Below are 17,703 nucleotides of genomic sequence, written 5' to 3'. Positions count from 1 at the left end.
CTTCTTAGGAGTCTATGAATTTGTGTTTAGTCCTTACTACTGTCCATCTGTGCACTAACTGGACTTTGCTTTGGTGATTTTCACTCTGCCATGCCTTTCTTCTAATCCACTGACTTCCCAGCCTGTACATCCTCCTGTGTTTATGTCCTGCTCTACAGCCAGCTCACAGCATTTGAGCACATCAATGATTCATTCCAGACTGCTACTATTAAATAATCTATTTGGCAAAAGAGATTGTCTTTTTTCTGTAGCAGCTCAGTCTCAAAAATAACTTGGGTCAGTATTTCCTTTGTGCAGTCTCTCAGAGGCACGTAATCAGGAATGATGAGGGTCCAAGGAATCTCCACCAGAGTGGGCAGATACAATGCAAAGTGTGTGAGTACACATCAACATGGTCTGAAGGAAAGGAGAATAACTGCATCTTATCCAGCATCTGAAGCCTCAAGATGAGTCAGAGGCTGACTTAATATGCACCAAAAAATAGTATGAGGAAGGAAGGGGTGCCCTTTCTTTAAAAAATTGACACTTACAGAGCTTAGTAACATAAATATTACTTGAGACTTGAGGAGCAAAGACATACCTAGACTATATATAGTTTCTGAACCTCCTTAGTTTGAGCTGAACTAATTCTGTGTGTAGATAAAATCATGGCTTTTGTCAGTTCCTGCACTTTCTCAGTCAATCTCAATGAATCCTGGGCACGTTATAGGAAAGGAAAGACAAAAACAGAGATGACATATAGAATTGAGTACTATATGGCTACTGATCAAAAAAATCCCCCAAAACCACAAACAAAAATATCTTCGTAGTAAAATGTGCTTTTTATTTCACTCAGCCATGGCAGTAGGAAGAAGCATGTTGAAGGATATGTCAGCATATTATATGTGCAACTGTCTAAGGTCTTTTCAGTCTCTCAGTGCCATAAATTTGTCACTCTGGCTTCAGAAGGACATGGTAGCTCTTGGAATGCTGACTGGTCACTGAATCCCCTTTGCTCCATTATAAAGTGTACAGTGTTACTTTGGCAGCTTTTGGATGTGTAAAACATACCTAGTGAATGTCTGTTCTAATGTCTCTTAAATTCAAATAGCACGGTTAACATCATGTCCTGGCTTGAGAGCAAACAAGTGTGGATACATCTTAAATTCATATATTTTATACTTTAATGCACATAGCACTTGCTAAGATTGCTTCCTTTGAGCACAGTGGTTCATACTGCTCTCCAGCAACTCAGTGGAACTACTGATACATTTAAAATAAGCGTTTGTGAAAATGCCATGGTGGATCACAACTAAAGATTGGTAAAACACAAATACATATCTTCCCATCTCTTGCAGAAGCTGAATGCTGCAGTGACAGGAGTAGGAACTAGACAAGGGTCCTTCTTCTATTCGAGCCCCATCACTTGCTCCACGCTTTCTTCCTGTTCCCAGATTTTAGTCAGGTAGTTAGAGACACCTCATCTCCTGTGATGCTGCACTGCATCCACCAGAAATCAAAGTGGGAGCCCTGCAATGTGAGATTTCTTAGCTAATCTGAATTGCCAGGGGAAGGAACAGCTTAACACTCTTTGCTTTTTAACATTCTTTGTTGCATCTTTGTAGTTGTTTGGTTTCAGCTGCACCACAAAGTCTGTTTGCTCTGCCTTTGAACAGAACACACACATGCAGAGGGTTTTTTTGCTATTGGCTTCAGGCTGCTAATTTTGACACCTTTGTAATAAATCTGTTGGGGAGATGCAAAGCTTCAGGCTTGGCAGAACCTCAGGAAATCAATAGAGGAGGCAACAATTCTTGTAAGAGCAGAGTTCCAAAGGCCATACATTAACAGGAATAATTTCCAGCTGAGCTAATCTGTTTGAAAGTAGCAGGTACATGAAAAGGAAAAGCAGTTAGAGTGCATTACCAGAGAAGTGTTACTCCTTGTGAAGTGATTTCAGCACTTAAAACCATCTTTCTGAATGCTTGTAGTATGTATGATACAGCCCTGAAGGGCCAAATACAGTCTGTGGTGATGACATTTAGTTCCCACCACCCAGTGTTTCCTACTCTGGCTGGTTCTGTGCCTTCAGATTGCAAAGTGAATTAACAAAAAAGTGGGTTTTCCTAATGAATCTGAAGGGGCTGAATATTTATGGCTAAATTTGCGGTCCTTAAACTTATAGCACAGATCCTCTAAGCTTCAGAGTTTGTAACTGAGGGGAGCAGGCACCTTCCTGGCATCATTCAGAACCTACAGCTGGGAGACTACTGCTGATAATAACATTTCTTTTAATTGTTTCAATTCTTGGTTCCTGCTGGTACATCATTGCCCTTACCATTTTTAGGATAAAGAGTTCTGGAGCTCAGATAGCTTTGCAAAACCTAAATCATTCTGCTGTTGGGAACCAGCAGGGTCTTTCATGTAGTCCATGGAAGAACATGAGCAAACTCCTCGTTTGGCTTCTTAAAATTTAAACCTACTAAAATCTACTACTGATACACCTTTGCTAATCCAAGTCAGTGGAAGGTCACTTACCCTTCAGAAAGGTAATTCCATCATTTATAGGTTTTTTTTCTTTCTCCAGTGGCTAAAGGACATTTGGGCAAGCATGCTTATGTTTTGGAAAGCCACCGTAAAATAAATGAAAAAAAAAATCCCTGTTGCAGGAGGACAGACTGATATTTCTGCAACAATGATTATTAGAATAATATGACTGGTTTTGCCTGGAATGCATTTTTCTCTGTACTGTGTACACAAAAAAAAAACAAAACAGTGCAGTATTTGCATTGTAAGCTGATGAATATAGTTTTCCTTTTTCTTTTGCAAAATCTATCAAAAATGTTCTGTTCTATTATTTGGTTTGTAAAGAATTTTGAAGAACAACTGATTATAAAAATTAGCCTCACAGAGAGCAATAAATCATGTGATATGGATATTCCAGTTAAAAAGCTGGTGAAGGAACTTCACAATCAGTTTTGGATATAATTAGAAAATTTGAATTGCCCTCTCTCTGAGCTGATAAGTAACTACAGAAACTACTTAGAAAAAGGCTCTCCTACACTCTTTTAGGAAAAAGAAAATGGAAAAAAAAAGATTTTTATGTTGTTGTGGTTAGAGCAAACTGTGGAATCAGACAGAAGATGCACAGTCCATACTATGCTGTCATGTGTTAAAGCCCTTACTTTGTTAATATTCAAGAATTCAATTTTATTTTTCTTAGAATGATATGGGAGGCCAAAGGAGCCTAATAAACAAGTGGACAACTTTTCTGAAAGCCAGGCTTGTGTGTTCCATACCTGGTCCTGAAGGGGCAGACACGCATTTCGATGAGCTGCGTAAGTTGATTTATCTTTAATGGTTTATTTTGATATTAGTGATACCTGCTTTTCTTGGGCTTTTTTTTCCCTCTGGTTTATAGAAGCACTGTGTCGTGTTTTGATTTTACTCCTCTTCCAAACCATGCTGGTAATACCTCTGATTTTGTTCAGAAGTCCCTGATTATAACTAATATTGATCTGATCAGAATTACAGTGTTTTTCCCTTTCCCTCCAAAAGCTGGAAAGTAAAAATCTGATTTGGTATAAAACCCACACTATCTGCAAATGAACACATTTCAGAATATTGCTACAAATCCACATGGCAGAAATTAAAATTCCAACAAAAATAAAACGTGGTTATATTTTTACAAATTTCCTAGTTACAGATGGTTAATGTAGAAATAGTCAATGGATGTTTAACTAAAAAAATTAAAATCCCCAAATATATTTTTCTCATTGCAGAAGATATATTCTTACTTTCTACAAGAGATGAGAGGAACCCTCTTGTGTATGGAGTCTTCACTACAACAAGGTATGTGTTGGGATCATGTTTGCATTTGGAAACAAATGGTGAAGATCTTACTCAGAACTTTTGTACTTTTGTATATACTCAGGTCTTCTAGACTAGATCCCGATTCCTGAGAGCAGTCAGGAACTGCTGGAATAAGGTGTCCAATGTCAGGGCTGTAGTCACTGAGGACAATATTTTTCAGAACTCGAAATAATAAATTATGTTCCTAAACCTTTGTGTATCTAACTTTTGAGAGTGATTGTAAAAAGTAATATAAATGTAACAATCAAAAGCAAACTAGATTATTTCAACCTCATCCAGTTGAATTTGTGAATTTCTATATTTATTGAGTAACCAACAGCTACAATTTTAGGCAAATTATTATTGTGATGCCTCATTTCTGTAAGCTACACTTTGACATCTGCTATTTCCTAGTATCAAAATTACTCTGTAAACTGATAGTGAAGTGATTTTATAGTTCAGAGTTAATAAATGGATAACCCAACTTCATCTTAGGGGATTGCACTAATTAATTGATGACCTTTCAGATCAGTAGTGAGGTGCTCTCTATAAAAAGTCAGAAAGAGAATTAAAAATTCTTTCTTTTGTCTCCAGAACCTTTGAATTAAGTATAAATAATTACTAGCCAAATGCTGACGAGTAGGAGTATGATAAGGGATTGCCAAGACACTCCTTAATTCAGAAGCAGTTACCACATAGCTCTCTAGAATATATAACCACAGAAAATACTTAAAATTGAAGTAAATATTGCACAATAAATGAAATGGTTTGTGAAGGAACTATAGTACATGCTACTCAGCAACATGGTGAGGTGTACTCTGGAAAACTGAAATGTTTTAGAATTTTTAGACAAGTGCATTTAAAAAAGGGAAAATGCATGAAAATTAAATAAGTGTTTATTTTTGTATCTTGTTTTTTTGGTCTTTCCAATGCAACTTTTAATTCTCAGGGACCTTACCTATATCACTAATATATTTGCTTCCAGATGTGAACACATTGTAAATGAATGTCCTTCACTGGATAAAATTCTAATCAAAATAGCTAGTAAAAATAAAGCTAGTAAATGATAGTTGGAAACTGTCAGCCACTAGAAAAAATGACACTCTTTCAAATAGTCCCAAAGGCCAAACCAGGTTTCAACTGAGCAAAGCTTAAAACTGTAACAATGATGCCTTAAGTTCTAGCTTTCATATTTTCCAGATTCTGTACTACTTTAATATATAACTCTGAACTTCATATAAAGCGTTAACAAGTTCTCTTCACAGTTTAGTTGTACAAAAGAATCATTTTCCAGCCCAAGAACCAAGGACAGCATTGCAGCTTCAGACCCAAAAAGTATAAATAGCAGGGAACTGAGGAGAGCAGTCTGTGAGGATGGGACTTCATAAGCTGAAGCTGTAACTGGGCAATTAACCCCAATATGTAAATGGACCCAAACTTATAAAAATGTGAAAACTCCTGACCAGTCATCCATCTTGGGTAGAGCCCCAGCCGGGCCCTTGCACTGCCCAAGGTGTATCCTTTAAAGGCCTTTTAATAAATACCTACTTTATTCCTGTAACACTGTCTAGCCTCTGTTCCAGGTAGCCTCTCAAGGCATCAACAGCAGTGACATTAAATATCTGTAGTTAGCAGACCTGTGCACGTTGATGTTCAGCAGCATGTCAGCCGCGGGGATTGAGCAGGTGTGGGATTGATCCCAGCCCATCAGGTGTGGGATTGTCCCCAGCCCCATCCCTGACTCCCTGGCTGAGGCACAGGGGGTGTTTGCAGCCTGCCCATGCTTGCCTCTTCCCTTTCAGCTCGGTGTTCAAGGGCTCTGCAGTGTGTGTGTACAGCATGGCCGAGATCAGGGCCGTGTTCAACGGGCCCTACGCGCACAAGGAGAGCGCGGATCACCGCTGGGTGCAGTACGAGGGCCGCATCCCCTACCCCAGGCCTGGCACGGTAAGTCTCTCCTTAATTACACACCTCTGTGTAATTAAGAGACTCTGTTTTACTCAAAAGCAAACATGCTTCACACCCCTCCCCAGGCTGGTAAATTTGTATTTTCCGCTCCGGATGTTTCAAATTACCCTCTCAACTCTTCCCCTTTCTGTTGATAGCTCAGACTTATACCTACACTGTAAGTATATAAATATACATTTTTCCATGTCTCTGAGATAACATTGTGTCCAGACTATTTCCTGATTGTCTCTCATATTGTGGTCTTCCACTGTACAGCTATATTTCTGTCTGTTGGGATCTCCACTAAGGCATCAATGCTTCACAGAAAGCCAAAGGCATTTCTTTATATAGTGCTAAGTTATCATGAGGTTTTTAATTTGTATTTCTATTACTTTATGTCTGTTAAAATCATTGAGATACTGTCATTGATTCTGTTGTGTGTATTTGTGCATGTGTTGTGTTTTGAAGTAAAATGAGGAGCTAACTGCTGGACATGTTATGTGATAAAAAGTAAGTGACAGGAAGGAAAGAAAATTTTGGTATCTGGAAATACTTTTAAGCCTAGTCTCTTAGACTTCAGCTGTAACAGGCCAAAACAAGAAAAAATACTTTGAAAAACTCATTAAAGTTTTCTTTTCCCATTTCTGTCACAGTATTAAATTTGGAAAATCACAAGCCAACATTACAGATGAGGAAGAAATGGTATTTTCAAAAAATATGTCAACTTTAAAAGCATCATCACAACTTTAAGCAAGTCTTAGTACATAGAAATGTAAAAGAGCATCAATTTTATCTGGAATAGTTCTTCATTCTCTTGGTCAGGTATTCAGTGAAGAAGAATTAGGCAGCCAGCCATGAGCTGTCAGTGCTGGACGTGGCCTAGAAGCCATGTGGCCATTTCTGCACTATTTCTCTGACCTCAGCACTGGTGTAACCTTTGCCTCAAGCCACATTATCTACTTAATTTAGTTCATCTTTTCACACATTTTCTTGTGTCTCTGTGTTTCCTTCTTCATCCTTCCACTGGGCTGAACTGCGTGGCCCAAGCTGATGCTGTTTGTTGCACGTGGTGGTCCCAGCGCTCGGCAGGTCAGGCCCCAAATGCTGACTCCCTTCTTTCAGCTGAGGATGAGCCTCAGAGCAGCTCTCTCTCCAGAGACCAGGACAGCTCAGAGACTGATTTAGCCTGCCCATGATTTGCCCTGATGGAGCAAATCTCAACTTATTTGGACATTGCCAGCTTACACATCTCTCTGTCATGTGAAATACACAGTGCCCCCAAAAAGAAGATTAAATTTAATTTTTGTGTGTGTGTGCAACTTCCACGGGTGGTTAACAAGATCAGATTAATTTAATTTTAGCTACAAAAATGGTGCCAGGGAGAACAATAGCTGGTCCCATGGCATCTAAAGAGATTAAAATAACTCTCTTGAAAAACTCAGAGTGCCCCATAAGGATGAACACTTTGCACAGATAGACGGGTCATAAGCTCATTGCATTTTTGAGTGTATTAGCCATCACATGGTTGAGCTGGGATTCACAAGGAAGGAAACATGCCATGCTGAACCATGTCAGTGTTGATCTTTATCACTGATTTGAATATCCATGGCTGCAAGTTTTGTAAAAGCTGGAAAGTTAAATATTTTCTGTAAGCCAGCCCTTAGGTCTCCAACTGCTTCCTTTAAGCACCTGACAACAGCTGTGAAAAAACAGTGTCTTAAAAGTCCTCCAAACCTTCATAGTCAGTGGATTTCTGTAGGAGTTTGTCTGACCAAGGTCTGAGAAAGGAAGTCAATTTACGAAGGAAAGCTGTCAGAAGAAAGATATCTATCATATATACTATGTAGATTAGGTAAACGTTTTGCTGCATAACTTTTTATCTGTTCCCTTAGTGAGCTAGATTGCAAAATACTTCAGGCTCAGTAGTTTGATGTAGGGTGTCCAAATAAGTAGATTCATGCCATGCTCTTGGCTTGTGATGGGCTATGCCATACTTGGATATGAATGGATTCAGGATGGGATCTGGACAAGCAGTACTGTGATAAAAGGCAAGGAAAAGAAGCAGCATGAACCTTGAAGAGCACTACAGTGCGAATGCTGAAATGCATCTGAAATCTTTCCTTAAAGATTAATTCCATAGTTTTTTGCCAGCTGTGAGGTGGTTCAGGAATGCTCAGAACAAAGCCAGGGGGATAATCTACCCTTTTTTAAGTTACTAGAACCTTATTGAAATTTAAGCTCCTCATAAGGGTTGCTTACAGTTGGCAAAGTTAACACTGCTCTGATTCTATATTTCCTATACTTTTAAGTTCCTGGCAAAGTCTAAAAATGGCTATTCTAGGAAATGCATTTCTTTTGGTGGTTGGCTTTGAGAAATGCATTGACGTCCTTTCAGCATTTATACAGAAGCAGGAGACTGCATACCCTAATTTAACTTTCTGCTCTGCTGCCTTTATCTCCTAAGTAAATAAAGCTGCTCACTATAGAGACTGTGACTACTTTGATTTTGAAATTTTGACAAAATGCTTCCTGTGGCAGTTTGTGTGTGAGATAAACTCCCAACATGACCATGATATCATGCCTTCGCAATGCTGAGTGGGTTCAGGCAGCAGGAGCCCCTCTCTGCTCATGTCCCTGCGCTGGGGCAGGCACTGCCTGCCCTCTGCTGTCATCAAAACACCCCTGGGCACAGTGGCAGGGCACCTCTGGCACACTCCACACCACTGACACTACAGAACATGCAGCTCTTTAACTTCCCTCAGCGGTATTAAAGCGCAAGTGGAAATAGTGGGAATTAAACAGAGGCAAGGCTTCAAATATGTTTCCATTTGGAAAGTGAAAATGAAAAGAGACAGAAAGAAAAGCATGAAGCAGGCAGCCCCGACACAAAGGGTGAGTTGAAAACCTAGGGAGGTTTTGCTCTATCTGCTTTAGCTGTTTAAAAAATTGGACTTGCGTATCTGCAGCTGTCCCCAGATAACAAATCCAGTTTTATTCCAGTCTCTTAGGGTTTCTCTCAGGAAATCATCCATTAATAAAGAAACCATGGAGAACTTCCTTTAAAATGTGTTCTGTATTCTGAAGCAGAGTATTCATAATGCCCTCCCAGAAATCACAGACTGCATTTGAATAAGATTTCCAGTGAATTAGGAGGAAGAAAACTTTTCTGGTTTATTTCTTGAGCTGTAGCAATTGCAGTATCACAGCAACTCATAGTGCCCATTTGGAAATTCTGATGGGGTACACAGGACTCATACTCATTCCATTGATGGTGAGTGAATGTTGTTAAGGTCAGATTTTTAGAGGAATGTTGGTGTTTAAAGATGCAGATTAACACTCAGTCTGATCTACTGCAGAATGCAGGACTGCTAAATGCTACGTGTTTTTGATGGGTCTAGATATCTTACTGATCTGATTTGTCAAAAGATCAAAACAAACATCTGAATGAGCAAAGCAAGAACCTGGCAGTCTGAGTCACATAGCTACAAGAAGAAGCACCCCAACACATTGGTCTTGTCCATTTGAAGAGTTTAATGTCTCACCTCTTTCTACTCCAGGTCTGAGTATGGTCCTGGGCTCTTGAATTCTTTGTGTTTTCTTTTTATTAAATGAGTTCCCTTACAACCCCTCGGATTTTCCTGTAATCATGGAATCTTAAAATCATAGAATCCACTGAGTTTGAAGAGATCCATTTGGATCATGGAGTTCAACTCCTGACCCTGTGCAGGACACCCAAGAGTCACAGGATGTACATAAGAACATTGTCCAAATGCTTCCAGAACTCTTGTCAGGCTGGTTCTGTGACCTCTTCTATTGGAGCCTGTTCCAGTGCCTACCCACCCTCTGGGTGAATAACCTTTTCCTGATACCCAGCCTAAACTTCCCCTGACTCAGCTTCATCCTTCATCTTCTTCTCTCTTAGTTGCTTTCTCTCCCCTTCTTCAGTGAAACCCCTTCCTTTATTTCTTCTGGTAGTGCAGTGTGCAGGCTGATCATTGGGACTTGGCTGTGCCACAGAGAAATACTGCCTGCCAAAAGCCTCCCTTGTCCTCCCTTCTGGTTAGTTTTGCTGCTTTAATAAGCTCGTTCATAAAACGTTTGAGGTTGCACAGGTTTCCCTTGTTATTTTTAGACTTATCTTCCCCTTTCACCTATCTTTTATGGGACAGACAGCATTCTTTGCTTCTCCAATTCCTGTCTCCTTTGATCTCCCTACTGTAAAATGGGGCAGCTTAATTAAGTGAAATGTTTCACTTTATGGTTTTATTTTCCTCAGAAAGCCTCCTACACCTCCTGTTACTTACCAACCTGTTTTCCCCAACGTGAATCACCTTCCAGCTTGTAACAGCCTTTTGCAATGCTGCAAACCTTGTCACCTTTCTTCATGGCAGAGGTCAGCAGAGAATTGCAAAGTGCCACCTGCAAAGTCAAGTTCACTCATCCAGCTGGTCTCAGCTCAGCTAGCCTCAGATTAATGCTCTATTTTCTCAGCTTTTTCTGTCAAGAGCACAGGTGTGTTAAATGGGAAAGCAATACACAGTGCTTAAGAAAAATCACAAGAACAAATCTTGCACAAGCAATGGGATACAACCAATAAAAAAATAATAGGGGACTTAAAATTTCAGTTTGCTTTGTTTGTGCTTTTGTTGCAAGGGAAGAGTGAGTTTGATTCCACTTAAAATTGGCAAAAACTGTTTGTTTTTCTCCTACAAACCTGACTTGTTCCCCTCACCCCAGCCTCAGGCTCACTGAGTAGCTTCAAGGTTACTGTGGAAGTCTCCCCACTGAGTGTTCAGTCCTCCTGGCAGTCTTGTAGAGAGCATTAAGGGTTTTTGTAGACCTTGTAGACAAATACAGAATGGGTTGTGCAGCTCTGATCAGTCTACAGAAGCCACATGGTATTTAGGCCTCTCAAGAACCCAAGTTCCATCTTGAGTGCCTTGGCTGTGTTGGAGGTCCCCATTTAACGCAGAAGCGAGAGGATGAAGGTAGTTCTCTATTTTATCTGCTGTTTGCTTGATGAATCAGTGATAAGACAACTTATTTCGAGCCTGGAAGACGTAACTTACTAGTTACTAGTTTTGGCTGCGAGGTAATTAACCTGTGAAAAGTAAAACACCTTCAACAGGAAGGAGCAAGGAGTTCCCAGGATAAGGGACACCTGCTCAAGGAAGGAAGCCCAGATTAAGACATCTAATTCCCTGATATGAGAGAGGTTTAAGAAATACTTCACTCCTTCATGTTTCATACTGGATACTTCCAGTACTCACAAGAGTAACTTGCTGGCATGGTTCTCAGTTGTCCTTCTGAAATCCATAAAAATCCCCAGCCTGGACATTATAAAAGCAAACAGATGCCTACTTCACTCAGTATAATCAATCTGCCCTACACTGTAGGCGCTTGAGTCACACTGCTAAGTGGGTCTCAGGATACATGTGACAAGACACTTTTAAACTGGGATTTTCAGCACACTTGTAATAGAAACCCTTCTGAAGTTCCGAGGGAAAAACATTCTCTTTTTAGTTTGTCAGTAGACACCAGCACTGCTGAACTACAGATGCATCATTAATCAAAAGGATATGTATTCACATACCTTATAGCTGAATTCCCAAATAATTGCCAACATTTTAATAGGTGTTAGATCCAGCAGCTCTTACTGAGTTCACTAGATGGTGTGAAGCATTATCCAGTTGGGCAAATTGGAAGTTTATTTAGGAGACCAGCTTCTGGCACCAGCTTTTGAGAAACTTGGCCATGTTTCCCACATAATGTTAACATAGTCACACTGTATGTCTCAGCATTGTGTGAGATCCACACATCCAGCACTCTGCTAAGCTGCAAATTTAATAAGACAAGTGAAAAAGGAGAAAATCTTACATATATGTGGTGGTGTTAATTTGCTTTTGTATTATGTATTTGCTTTTATTTAAGCAAGATTAGCCTTGACTTACCGCTGTGTGACCACATTCAGATACAAATATCAGGTGAGGGAAGAGAAGGCATCTTTGTAGATCACATGGGATCAGCACTTAGTCCAGACTGATTACTGTCAAACTGAGCTCACACAGAAGGCATTTCAGTAAATTTAAGTAACTACTGATTTTTCAAAAGATATGTGCCCACAGAGTTTATACAGCAGTTGAATAGAGATGTCCTTAGCATTTCCAACTCTGTTTCTGTTGGGTTTGGGGATTTTTGTTTGTTTGTTTTGAGTGCATGTCTTGTTTTGTTTTATCCTTCATTTCTGACACATATATTTTTATCAAGTTATTATTTATGGCAGCAAAGGCTTAAGCAACCTCTGAAGAATAGATTATATGGTGAACAAGCTTCTTGCAAAATTCTTATCTAGTGGTAGGAACTTGACCGATATGATGTGATTAATTTTGTTTGGTATCAGCTATGTAGAAGAAGAACATCAAATCTGAGCTGCTTGTTTAGAATTCTCTATCAGAGAGAGAAAGATAGCCTTCTGTGAGACGAGAAGCTGCTCTTCTGTGCAGTTCACATGCAGCCAAGATTAAAATCTAGATCAGGTGAGATGAATCCCACCCTATAGCAAAAGCTGAAGGTGCTGAGAGAGCACAGTGATAGTGTTACGAGAACTTTTATGAAGCCAGATTCTCTTGTAGTCCGCATGAAACAACTCTGCCAACCTGTTCCTGTGACATTTGATATAAAAGCTAATATCTTATTGTCCCCAGTGGGAGATGTCACATATCTGAGACAGCATCTGGTGCTGATGATGTGAATAAATGAACTATGAACTGGGCAGAGAACCCGGTACCGCTGTCATGAGACCTGAAACAGGATGTGAACTCACGTTTTCAGACATGAAAGGTTGTTTCACTCACCCACTTGACCATCCTACATCCTACTGATTGCTAGGGAAGGAAGCACAAGCCTACAGGAATTGTTCTGCAGTGATGGGTGGACACAGCTTTTAAAAAACTGCCTGAGAACTTTGCCAAAGGGTGGCTAAAATGACTTTCTGATTCCCGTGTTCCATCCATCACTCCACAGTGAGTGATGCCTCTGGAAATAACTCCCTTGGCCAAGCATAACAGTCGCACCTGCCCAGCTGTTCTTGGTGGTCACGCTGTCTTAGGATAGGGTCCAAAGCCCACTGAAATAATTGGAAAAGACCCTGTTGACTGAAGCAGATCTCTGGATCAAACCCTTAGTCCTTATTTTTATTGAATTAACGATGCAAGCTGGCAGAAGATTTCCCTGTATCGTGCATGGTAGGGCTTGGGCCTTTGGGATTACTGTAGCAGCTCTATAGTTCCATATTGTCAGAAATTTTATCCCAGTGGTTTTTAGTAAGTGATGTCACTGCTCTCATCTTCCTCTGATGATAGATTTTTGGCAAAAATCTAGGAGATCTTTAAGACTGAAGGGGCTACTCCCATTTTTCACATAGAAATGGGCTTCTGGAATTGAGTTGTTAATAGGTGAGCAGTCAGCACATTTCCAATAGATGCAAATGGTCACTCTGAGTAATGAGAGCATGAACCACAGAAAAGGGACATGTGGGGAAAATCAACCTGTAGTCCATCATGAGGGGGAAGAGAGTTACTGCGTGGTTGGGAAGTTGAAGAGGTGAATTTTTTTCTCATCCTTTACAGAATAAATTAATGCAAAACTCTGATTCAAAGAAAATTAAAGTTATCACATGCTTCTCTCTATTTATCCCAAAAAGCTTTTTTTCAACACCTCTAAAGGTAAACATAATTTTTGAATCCCAAAGTCTACTTTTTGTCCCAAAGTCATATTTCTTTGTGAAATTATTTTACTGATATTGTTCTCTTCAAAAGGCAAGCTGATCACAGCGCACTGCAAGGATGTAACCTTGCAAAGACTTTGTAAAAGCACAGCAGAAAACAAAATGTGGGAGATGATACCCAGCAAGCCAGAGGGTGAAGTTCTTACAGGACTGCTGGCACAAAGCCCCTAGGGATAGCTCCCTGCAATATGTGTTTCCAGTGGAACTGGTTTTTTCAACAGGATTTTCCTTTTTTTCTTTCTTGCTTGTATTCAGCTGTATCTTCAAGGAATGTCTTTTGGATGGTTATCACATGACAATGCAACCCTTTTTTTTCTTTTTCTTGTCTTTTCTTTCACAGCCATAAATGGAATTGTACAATGAAACAAAAATGACTGTGTGATGGAATTTATCTTAATTCAAATTGGCACAGGTTTACTGTCCATGGGGAAATTGTCAAAAGCTATTAGGTGATCCTGGGGCTTAAGATGTTTTTCAATAAACTATTTCAGATCCATTATGAAGATGGGCATGCAGAGGCTTAACTCCCACAGTCTGAAACACTAAGCAAGTGAACACTTGCACAAAGTCTGTTAGCACTCTAGATAGCCATAAAATTCAATTCAAGCAAGGAATGGAAATAGGCTGCAGACTCTTAAATCACCGGGGCTACAGCTCTGTTAACTAAAACCAGAGGTCAGGTTCCAGTGCAGACCCCTTGTCAGTCTTTTGTTTAATGTTAAGATGGGCTTTGCTGTAGTTTAGGCATGCTCCAAGTGTCACCTTCCCCATGGCAGTGCTGTGGCAGTGTTTGGGGTCTAAGGTAGACCAGGAATTGACCCAAACAGACATTTCAGATGTGGTCATAGGTGTGGATGTATAGCATCAGCTGGTCTGTGCTTTGCTGGCCTGTTTTGTTTCTGAATATACAGGTAGTCTCAGATACTTCTGTGAAGCTTTTTCCTCAGTCAGAAATTTGTGTTTCGTTGCTACTCTACCTTACATGGTGGAAGAAATCCTAACCACAAGTCTTTAACTGGCATCACAGATTCAACACGTATCAAATTGGGTGGCTGGGAATGTGAACTAAAGTCTTCCCTGTCAAAAATTGTTATGAAGGACTGTGGAGCAACTTCACCGTGAATCTTAACTTAGTCTTGAAAGAATACAGAGGTATTAGCAGATCACATTTCTTTCTTCACAGGCTGTGTTAGAGCTCCACCTGGCAGTAAACACAGGGATTGCTTCATTAAACACAGTATTGAAAAAGAATAGATAGTTCGTATGTGAAAGGTTGTCACCAGCTGGAATAATGTGTCCAGTTCATCTTATCCAGAATTTTTGTTCCCCAGTAACACATCTAGATGCCTCCAGATTCAAAACAGAAGTTTTCTCAGTCTTGGATTCGAGACTGATTGTAAAAGAAGGGACAGAAAAGACATGCAAACAGTTGTGGAAAGAACACAGAGATAGGTGATGAGAGATCAGAGGCCACCAAAATGAGCCACCTTGCACATATGCACTTGGGCTTACCCTGTAAGGCACAGAAGGGAAAAAGTCTGATGGAGGTTGAAGAGGTAGGTTTGTGGGTGGTCTTGAGGCAAGATGTGTTGGAACCTACTTTGTGTAAGCTAAAGAAATCAGTTTGTCAGTAATCAGGGGTCTGTCAGAGGTGGGAGTGAACCCCAGCATGGAGAATTGTCTGAAGGAGCAGAAGAGGATGAGACTGTGCAGTTAAAAGCTGGAGAAAAGGATGCTGTAGCAGCTGAGCCATGGGCCTGGCCAAGAGTGTCAGCTCAGTGAATGAGTAAGGAAGTAAATTTTGAGAAATAATGAGCCACAGGGCTTGTCTGGCATCTGGAGAATACACCTTTTTTAAAAGAAAAAAATAAATGTGATCTGTAGGAAGTACAGTTCACTGAAAATGAATTGATTTCAGGCCATATACAGGGAAAAGCTATGGCCTCTGATTTCAGACCAGAGGTAGAAATTCAGGCAGAAACTCAGGCAGCTTTGGAAAGAGGAACAGAAACACTAGAAGCAGGAAAACCTTGCGATGCTGCAGCTAAAGTGCATGTGCTCCTCCTGCAGCAGCCACGGGAGGGCAGCCCAGGCTTGCTGTTGGCTGCCCCTGCTCTGGTACCTGCTCTGCTCCGGGCAGCCTGCAGCAAACTGAACTGTGCTGCTAGCACAGTTAAAGTGAATCCTACAGAGCATGGCAGGTCTCCTTTCTTCTCCTTGTTTCTGTAAAATACCAAACGTGGTGTTACGGCTGTGAGTTTGGCAGAGAACAAGGAGGTAAAATTCTCTGCACCCATACTCAGCCCATCATGATAATTTCTCTGGTTTTAAAGCAATTCTTTCAAAAAATGATGTATTGGTGACCAAGTGCTGCTTTGGGATGAGAAGAACCACTGAAAAATATGATTATTACCAGCTTTGCAAATGTTATTGCGGAAAACTTGAGTTCTACTTGAACTTCTTTCCTAAAATTCCTCTCATCTCCTTGTTCTCTGTCATTCAGTGTCCAAGCAAAACCTATGATCCGCTCATAAAGTCTACCAGGGACTTCCCTGACGAAGTCATCAGCTTCATCAGGCGGCACCCGCTGATGTACAAGTCGGTTTACCCGGTGACGGGAGCGCCGGTGTTCACGCGCATCAACGTGGACTACCGCCTCACGCAGATCGTGGTGGACCACGTCATGGCAGAGGACGGGCAGTATGATGTCATTTTCCTAGGAACAGGTATGGTGGAGAACTTCCAGTGTCGTTCTGCACAAACCCCGTCCTTTTAGAGCACCTTTAGTCCAGTAGATCCTGAATAAACCTCAATAAAACTCTAGATTAATATCTTTTTCCTATGCATGTGGCTTCAGGAAGCACATAGGTGCTCCTGGTTCTGATCCAGGCCTCCATGCAAGTGCTTAAATTAAATTAATTTGTCAGTTCAGGATATTACTACTGCTGGGATTTAAATGCCTCCTGCTGCCTAGGTGATAAACCATTTAGGGGTCAGAGTACCTGAACTTTCCTACGCTCCAAGTACTGCCTGTCTTTACATTACATGGTAGTCTCATATCCTGCTGAAAGCACATCAATAAAACTATTAAAAGAAATTACCTTGATAGCTTCAAGGAGTATTTCCTATTATCAGTAGTGACATGGTGCTTCAGCATTTTATCTCATGTGATGCTGAACAGTTCAAGATTTCAAATTGAGCCTTCGGCAACAGTTCCACTCAACTAATTTTGAAGATAAAAATTAGCAGCATGATAGCTCCAAATGTGACAACCAGGATTGAACAGAGAGAGGTTAAGCTATTCTGACAGGGAATAAACTGCTTTGCTGTTTTTCTATGGATAATTATTTATCTGTTACATGTTTGTAATAGATAAATGCCTTAAGGAAAAGGCCTAGTTTTCCCATAGTAATTAAATCTAGAATCATTGGATGAATCATGCTACAGCAAGGTGTGCTAAGGAATGTGAATATACCTATTCATAACAATTCTGAAGTAATAATCTACCACATTACTGCTCTGGGGTTTTTTGTTCTTATTCCATAATTCAGCATTGTCTCACTCCGTTCTGTATAGGTCTTACAAAGCACTTTCCACTGGTAGATCTGAGTGGATCTCAGATCTTCAGCAAGGAGCTCATTGCCATTATCCCCATCTCAGAGAAAGTGAAACTGAGGTACATAAAGGTGGCAAGGTTTATCTAAGTGCAGTGGATGAGCTACTGCCATGAGCTGCAGGGAAATTAAAATTTCAGTTTGAATCCCACCCCAGTGCTATTGGATTGCCCAGCATTTTATCTGGCTTGTGACCAAATTTTGTCATATATGATATGTGTGGGTATTCTGAAGTAATTTGAGGAAAGGAGTGAATTGTCAGAGAGCATCATCTCTTGTAACGTGGGTTGTCTCAGCCTTGAAGAGTTTTCTATCTGTGTTCCCCACACAGGAGTCTAGAGATAGCCTCTCTCTCAGAACTTTTATGTCTTTCAGCAAAAGTGGTTTCACAACCCTTGTCTTCCAAAAACAGACAACGTCACAGTCTCTATGTGATCCCAAGTTAGTACAGTGGTGTCAGAGAAAAAAACACAGTTTCATTAAAAAGAGACCATTGAAGTGCTGCTTTCTCCCCTGCTGGCTGAG

The 17,703-nt window shown here is 40.5% G+C and overlaps 1 protein-coding gene across 1 annotated transcript in view; it reads left to right on the top strand.

Moving 5' to 3' along the window:
- SEMA3D (semaphorin 3D) overlaps positions 1–17,703 on the top strand; it is a 69,475-nt gene that overhangs the window by 29,797 nt on the left and 21,975 nt on the right. Inside the window, exons 7-10 of the mRNA XM_041413425.1 lie at positions 3,203–3,317; positions 3,762–3,831; positions 5,634–5,778; positions 16,068–16,290. Coding sequence (XP_041269359.1) covers positions 3,203–3,317; positions 3,762–3,831; positions 5,634–5,778; positions 16,068–16,290 — 553 coding nt within the window. The remainder of the gene's footprint in view (positions 1–3,202; positions 3,318–3,761; positions 3,832–5,633; positions 5,779–16,067; positions 16,291–17,703) is intronic.

This window comes from Onychostruthus taczanowskii, unplaced genomic scaffold, assembly GCF_017590055.1.
Source record: "Onychostruthus taczanowskii isolate IOZ18803 unplaced genomic scaffold, ASM1759005v1 scaffold41, whole genome shotgun sequence".
Classification (NCBI taxonomy): domain Eukaryota; kingdom Metazoa; phylum Chordata; class Aves; order Passeriformes; family Passeridae; genus Onychostruthus; species Onychostruthus taczanowskii.
This window is presented reverse-complemented; position numbering and strand designations above follow the sequence as displayed.